Consider the following 8,269-nt stretch of genomic DNA (forward strand, 5'->3'; position numbering starts at 1 on the left):
GGGAAGTGGCCGCAGCCGCCTTTCGTCTGGGATTGTGCCTTCCGCAGCTCCCCAAAGGGTGTGAAACTTGCTCGTGGAGCCAACAAACGGCTATTCTAAAATTACGAAGGTTGTCCAAAGCGGCTGGGGACACCCGGGAGCCGTCTCCGGACCAGAATCATCTGAAACTCCCTCCCCCCGAGCTGAGCTCAGAGTTGAGTACCGGTTCCGAACTCCCGGCCCCAGCCTCGGCTGGTTGTGGTCTCTGGGGGCGGCCTCATTATTATGCGCCTACGAGGGAAAAGCAAGACTTCCCTGCAGGTTAATAAACAGCCGGGCCGGGCACAGGGTGACAGGAGCCTCCCGCGCCGTCTCCTGTACCCCCCCACCCCCTCACCTTTTAAGGAACCTTTTGCTTTCACGGAGCATTGCCTTCTCTTCAGTTCCCGGTTGAAACCTCCCGCACATGGTTGTGTCTGGGTTAATGTTTTATAAAGAACTGGCTGCCTTCCTCTACCTGTCGGGCTTTTCTGACCTAAGATCAGGGCTCTGAGCTCTCCTTTCAGCCGGCCCAGGACACCTTCCAAGGCCGGGGCATGGGTTTCATCTCTCAAAAAGCCGGGGGTAAGGTGGGAGCAGAGACCCCTCTCCCTGGACCCCGTTACCTTCCTCCCGCACTGACGCGCTCCCACCCCCAGTTTCTGTTGGAGAAGGGAGTAAGCTGAGATTTCGTTTCTGCACTTGACCTACCGCAGAAAATTCACAAATCCTTTGATTGTCTGTTTAAAATGAGGAGGAAACCAGCTCCCTTTGCGGCAGGATTACAGTGGGAACAAGATCTAAAGATTCTCTTGTAATTCGGTGAGGCTGAGGGAACGGGATTTTGCAAAGGAGAGAAGGAGCTCTGCGAGGGAGGCGATAACTAAATCGGGTTTTAGACAAAAGGATTTTCCCCAGCTAAAGTGGCCGAAGACAAAGGAAAACATAATCTATTTTGGAAGATTTCCCAGATATGCCACATTAACCTTAGCAGATAAATTTTTCTTCTCCCCACCCCCTCTCCCTTTAAAGTCTGGTTTATCATATTTACATAAGTAGTATTAGAAGGGATGTATCTATTATGGATCTAAAGGACTAGCTCACATTTCACGTGAAACCCCGGGCGAAGTTTCACTGTTGCTTTACCCTCAGTGCGCCGTTGAGCCATTTCCATTTAAATACCCCCTGACCCAAGGATTACCTCAATGGACTGACTGCACGGGTTTTGTAATTTCCTGAAAATGAGATTTCGATTTATAAAACAAGAAACCAATTAGTAACCAAATGAGGCGAAGTAGATCCACTAAAATTGACCTAATCCCACAGGCACAATTTAGGCCCGTTCTTGGCGAATGAATGATGAGCCCCAGTCTAGCGTGAGCCCAAAGCATCATCCAGCTGTGTTATTGCAAGCAGCAAAAATAAATTGATCGAGCTTTTCCTTCGGAATGAGTTTCATACCCTTGACAAAATATAGATTACAGACCAGGTATCTCCTCCTTCACCCAGTCAGGAAGAGGAGGAGGAGAAGAGGTTGTTCTACTGTTTCGCCGCCGCCCCCACCCCCACTTTAATAAATAAACACAGTATCTCAATAGAAAGGTGTTCTCCTTATTGTCCTTCCCGGAAACCTTCAATTCTTGGATGACAGGGAGCTGTCCCATGACCTGACCACAACTTGGTGACTGAGACGGGAAAAGCCCTCGGAGACCCCGCGTCTAACTTCTGGTCCCGGGGGACTTGTCTCAGCCACCTGGTTTGTCCACAGGGCCTCCGCGTTCTCACTGTGCAACCCTTTCAGCCTCAGAGCAAGTGGTATTCGTGTTCCGGCTCCAGGAGCCTCAGCGGCTGGGCTCTTTGCGGCAGAGAGGGACGGAGATCAGGAGCGTTTGGCCCAGACCGAGCGGTCTGGAGCCGTCACTGGGCAGAAGGCTGCTTCGCGCACCGAAACGCACTCAGTACCCCAACCTGGGACGCCTGGCCTCTGGGCCATCTGGCGGGTGTGGCCCACCTTCCGACGACTTTGGTGGCCGCGCGGGGCTGGGGTTTGCCCCGTGCAGGGTCCCGGGCCCCGGAGTGCGCGTGTGCCCGGTGCTCCCCTGCCTGCCTCCGAGACCCCCAGCCGCGCCCAGGGTATCCACTTCTGTCAGTGTGAACCTGGGGTGGAGACCGACGGTCGCAGCGCTGACACTCTCTGGGCGCTGGCTGGTGCTTCGGCCCCTGAGCTAGGGCTTCCCGGGCGGGGCCGAGCCCGGGAGAACACGAACTGCAGGAACGAGGACAGGCCGGGTCCGGCCAGGTCCCGACTAACCCGTGGGACGGACACGCACGAAGCGTTGACAATAGTGTGCGACGGCTGAGAGCCTCACGCAGTATCTCCCCAAGACTCCGGACCTTCGAGGCTGGCCGGGCTGGGCGTCCGAAGACCGGCGCGGGCGAGGCCGCTGGTCCGCTCCGCGGGGCGGGCCTGTCCCGCTTCGGTTCCACTTGGCGGTCGGGACGCACAGCTTTGCGCCTCGGGCGGCATCTTGCCTTTAGAGGAGTTTTAGAGGAGGGCCGGGCCTGGGGGCAGTGGCCCGCGCAGCGCCAGGCTCGGCGGGCGGAGACGCCCTCACGCCCCAGGAAGGCAGAAACATAGGCCCGCGCGGAGCGTGAGGAGACACCGCGCGGAGGCCTCGAGCTGGCGCACTCTCGGCTACCGGGGCCAAGGCGAGCGGGTCACTGGCCGCCGTCGCGGGGAGAGAATGGGCCGCACGGTGGGGATCTGGCCCGCGGGCCTTGGCCTACAAGCCTCCCCGGCGGCGAGGGCTTCGACAAGGTCGCTGTCCCTGGACTGGTCAGAGCCACGGAGGTCGAGTGATACCGCTCCGGAACCGTCTGCCCAATGGCGCTACCCGAGGAAGAAGCTTTGGTCCTCAATGCTCAGACAATGTTTCAGTGTTTTCTAACTAGGAGGCCCGTTGCAAAATAATTGAGGATTCTCCGTCCCCATGCAAAATTTAAAATTCCGTGGACCATAAACTGACAATGAATGCACAGCTATTATCATAAGGTTTTAGCTGGGACTAAACCTTATTCTCTTGAGAAACACCTGATCCGACAAAGAAATGAGGCAAGAATTAATAGATTTGAATTCTGTGTCCACATTTGTATCTGCAAAACCTGGAATCTGCCAAGATTCCCCCAGATTGAAAAATAACTCCCCCTAGAAATCAGGTTTGTCCCCTGGAAATTTAACCTGATTTTAGTTTCAGAAGAGTGTACCCTGCTTAAAAGTATTCTGCCATAGCTTATCATACCCTGTTTTTATAGTTTTGCTGTTGTTGCTATTGTTACTGTTTTTATTAATGATTACTCCCTTTTCAAAAAAAAAAAAAAGTACTTCTTCCATTGATCTGGTCTACAATTTCTAGCACATAAATCTGCCTTGCAAATGCTCTGCCCAGAGTTTAGTTTTGCACTCTATATTTTAAGTCAACATCAAAACTGGAATTAAACAGAGAAACCCAGCGTGGAGCATAAACTGTGCTTAAAGGCGTTTAAATGAGAAAAACTTCTGTAAGAAAATAAACATGGAAACCTAATGCTCAATCATTTCCCCAAGCAGCAAGAAAAACAGCCTTAAATCACCCATCCACGTGGGAAATGGGGCCTCTTTTCCTCTTTCAGTTCTCAGCCTCAAAAAAATACAAGGTGATTAAGGATTTCAGTCTTGAGGTGAATATTAGAGCAAGTGTCTGTGGAGGTTTGTTTAATTATCCTTTTCTTTCCAAACTTTGTAGAGACTCCTACACAGTTACTGATTTCAATTCTGTCATTACTTTTATTTTGCCAAGACATATTGACAAAGAAATGGCAGTAATGTTACCAAGATACTGAATGGCCATAGATTTGAAAACATTTGATCTTTTCAAAGGCCACACTATGCAAGCCACTATACCCCCAGTAAAAAACTGTATTATAACTGGATAACAAATACATATTTTAGTTGAACTTGTTCTTTTTTGTATACAAATCAAGTCATAACATCTCTCTCTCTCTCTTTTTTTTTTTTAATCTTGCCTCTTTGGCTTTGAGAACACCAAAGACGTATATATCCAGATATGCCAACTTTTCCTTTGCAAGGCTGTTTTAAAATAGAATATGTTACCACTTGGGATATGCAATTCCAATGATTTCCCACTAATTGTCCCAGAGATTTTGTTTTTATTTTTACTATGAAATTTCCAATTTAATACTTTATTCTTAATTATTCCAGGGGCCCATATCCCATTCTTCTGTTCCTTCTCCCTCGATTTTTTCCCTCAACAGCTCAATTTTATCTATTGAGATAAATAAAAGCTGAAATTTGCTCCCAAACCAGGAATTTACTAGACTCCTGGGGGCAGGGTGGTTAAGAATTGTATTCAACAAATGGGGGGAGGGTAGCTATATTTTAAGTATCTTTCATTTTTTTCATGTGTAAGTATGGAAGGATTTCTGTTTAAATCTTTTGGCATTACAGGGTATTATAAATAAAATGTAATATGAGCAAAAACAGTAAAATTTTATAGTCATTTTTATGCCTAATAACTGATGCCACCAGATTTAGAATAATTTTAGATTATATACTTTGCAAAATCCATATGTTACATGTGATAGCAGGCTTATTGTGATGAAATAGTTACCTTCATCTCACCTTTAAAAATTTGTTGAAGACCTACTATGTGCTAGGATGGTGTCAGGACAGATGTAAAAATGTACTTCATTTTCAAACAAATTCTTTCCATCTCTCCACACTAAAATATATTACCTCCATAAAAAGTGCTCAGTTTCCCCCACTGCATGGACCTAATCTTGCCCACCTTTCTGCCTTCAGGCAACAGCTGAACCCAAATTTGGCACCCTCTGCAGGTTGTGCTTGGTTCTGCGGCCTTGTGATTATTTTGCTCCTGAAAACTGTTGGTTTTATTGTTTGTTGCTGTTGTCCTTTAATATTTTAAAGGGGTGAATCTGGGTTTTGGACTTTTGAAGCTAATCTAGACTCAAAATTAAAACCTCATCCTTAGGAACCAGCTGTCTGGATGACCCTAACTCACCCGGTGGAGGCTTCGGGTGAGTTATGAGCTCAACAGTAGCTGGGGAAATAAATGATGTGCCCAGAGTTCACACATCGTCCATCCCCTCCTCCCCATAAACTCGCACGCATCCAAAGAAGGGAGAGGAAGGAGTGGCCCCTGGCCAGAGCTCTGAAGGAAGGTGAGTGGGGCTGCAGAAAGTACATCACCTTTAAAGTAGCCACAGGGGACAGGCCTGGCCAACAAGGGGACTCCAGCGGGAGTTTTCACCCGCGCTCTTTTTAAAATTAATGAGAAGTTGACTAAGAGGGTTTACTTTTTGTTCCTCCTATTTATCACGCAATTTATAATTTGTGGAGTTAGCATTAAATTAAACAAGAAAGCTTGCTCTCTTAAAAACAAAACAACAAAACCCAGCCCGATTCCCTCCGGCCGCGCCTGCCCGGGGTCTGCACGACACAGAGGAGCCCCTGGCCCAGCGACTCCCCGGGCGCACTGTCCCTCTGTGTGCCCGCCCGGGAAGCCAACCCGCTATTCTTTTCCTCCGCTATTACTCGCAGCCTCACAAGCAGCACCATATGCTGCTTCTGATCAAACAGCGAGCGACATCGGCACCGATAATTGACGAGACCCGCTAGAAATCACGCAGAAAGGGAGCCCACTGAGACCGCAGGGGCTGACAAATCACTGCTAATAATCCTGTTAGGAACAGAGCGGCCAGCGGAGTTCGCAATAGCTTTATTTTTATAAAGTAGGCGCTGACAGTATAAAGACAACGATATCTCTTTTTTAAACACAAGGCAATGTAGCATAATAGAAATTTTCCCACCGGAAATTCTCAACACAGGTCGAATGGGAAGTGTGTTTTTTTTATTACATAAGTTGCCCCTCCTTCTTTTTTCTCTTTTCTTTTTTAAAAAAACTTTTCAGGTGTGTTAGGTTTTGATTCCTCTCCTCCTGTAGTTTCCAAGGTCAAATGAGATAGTTCAAGGAACTGCTTTAAGACAAAATGACCATAATACTACTAATAGCTTTGGGCTAAAACTCAACTATAAAAGTTGTCCTTTAGTGCTCCTGACTAATTCGGGGGCATGTTTTGCAAGATTTTGATTCAGATAATAACTTGCAGTCAAAATGAAGCAAAGTGAAACTCAAAGCCCAATAGTGATTCTTTCCTTCCCTCTTTTCCCTAAAAGAAACAACAAATTCCAAACATCCAAAATCAACAATAACATAAATCTCTCTGGGTCAAATAAGACGTTCTGGTTTGTAAATAAACAGGGTTCCTTCTCTTGAATTTGTTTGTTTAGTATTCTCTTCTTTACACTTCCAAATCGTCCTTCCCCAGCAAAGACATATCTAAAATATTTTAAAAATCTGTTTATATGTTATTTGAATGTGAGTAAAGGAAAAGATGGGGAAACAGAAGAGAGAGGAGTCCTTCATCTACTGAATATAAATGGTTTTATACACGACAGTATTCTATGAAGGTTACTTTGTCTTCACACAGTGAATCTTGATAATCTAAATACACATTTTAAATCATGTCAACAGTTCAGCTATTCTAACTTCTAGGCCTTATAAGACAATTTTCCCAGGGATTCATTTGCCAACCTGCCACCTAAAAGATATTTTCTAAGCAGGCAAGTAATCTTAATTCAATCTTATATCTCAGAAAAAATATCAAGCCCAGAGTTGCAAATCAGAGTTAGTCTCAGAATCTGTGACCATCTCAACAACTCAGATAAATTTTCAATAAGTAGTCGAGAAACTGGGTAAATTCAGAACATATTTGTTCATGAACTTGCCTGCTCCTCATCTGCTGAATTACTGACATATTGAGAAATTATTATCTCCATGTACATGGATCTGTCTAGACATAGCAAAAACAGAAGAATTTAGAGGTGTTCCTGCTCTCTACTAGATATAAATCTAACAAGAGGAATTAAAAAAGAAATACATGTTTGGGTTATTAGTACTTCCGACAGAGCCCAGTTATCTAAGTGTTGACAAAAGCACCGTTGGGCTGCTTCCCAATCAAACACATCTGATGGACAGAAGAGAAAGTATTAATGGGGAAGTAGAAAGAGCCACAGAAAGGCAAGAGAAATTCTAAATCCAGCAAAGTCCTTAGTTATTCTAGCATGCTAAACTTCCCTTTGCAGTGAGTGTGTAGCTACATATGCGTGTATTTCTCTGCCGGTAGTGTAGCCATTCATTGGCAAATCCCTTACCCCTTCTACCTTTGAAATTCCACCTGGTCAAAGTCACTTACCTTCTGGGAACACTACTCTCATTTTGAGATAGCTGGTGGTGAGTCTGATTATGGATGCTTTGTCCAGCTGCGAGGTGATAGCTGAGGGCAAAGGCAATAATTTAGCCAGTTCATAAAATTCACTGTTTTCCTTCTCCCTCCTAGTCCGGGCAGCATTTTTGGACTTCTCTTTCATCGTGTCTCGTTCTCCCTTTCTTCTTACAACATAAGTTCCACAGATTCATCCAAAATCAAAAATAAACTTTCAATTAGAGATCATATTTGGCAAAAAATATAAAGCATGCTTTGACGAGACTTTTGCTTCAGTGTTTTGATGGTAGTGAAAGAACAACGGCGAACGGATTTTTTTTTTTCTTTAAAAATATGGGATGCGAATAAAATTGCTGATCCACGGCAAGCGATCTCGACAATCCTGCTGGGTATCAAATGCCGGCGGGAACCCCGAAGAGCCAGCCTTTTCTTCGGTTCCGCGCTGCAAACCCCGGTCCTCCGGAGATCGACATAATAATCCCCGACGGGTTCTCTCAGTCCCGAGGCCTTGGAGGCAGCTCCGAGCCCCTCGGGGAAGAACACGACTGCCGGACCACTCTTTCAGGCCACTGTGAAGACAACAGCATCAGAGCGTCAGACATCTGCGGCTCCAAAATCACTCACGCGCTCGCCCCAATTCTGGGGGAAATGGCCGGGAAGGGCCTCAGCGCGCCTCCGCTTTTCCTTGCCAGACTCAGTGCTTTGGTTGGTTGGTTAAGATCTGGAAAAATCAGCAGCGAGACTGAGTCCCCTGCAAATAATATTCGCCTTCTCTCACCCCCGTCAGACACATTCTCCAGCCCCCTGGGAAGTTGCCCAAACCACAAAACACAGGTCTCGGGAGACTCTTAGGAGCCCCAGGCCAGGCGTACGTTCCCAGGAAGCCAGG

The 8,269-nt window shown here is 46.5% G+C and overlaps 1 protein-coding gene across 1 annotated transcript in view; it reads right to left on the reverse strand.

Moving 5' to 3' along the window:
- SIM1 (single-minded family bHLH transcription factor 1) overlaps positions 1–7,525 on the reverse strand; it is a 72,251-nt gene extending 64,726 nt beyond the window's left edge. The window contains exon 1 of the mRNA XM_010834746.1: positions 7,351–7,525. Within this exon, the coding sequence (XP_010833048.1) occupies positions 7,351–7,525 (175 nt within the window). The remainder of the gene's footprint in view (positions 1–7,350) is intronic.
- Positions 7,526–8,269: the final 744 nt, after the last annotated feature.

Source organism: Bison bison, unplaced genomic scaffold (assembly GCF_000754665.1).
Source record: "Bison bison bison isolate TAMUID 2011002044 unplaced genomic scaffold, Bison_UMD1.0 scf7180017864035, whole genome shotgun sequence".
NCBI classification, from domain to species: domain Eukaryota; kingdom Metazoa; phylum Chordata; class Mammalia; order Artiodactyla; family Bovidae; genus Bison; species Bison bison.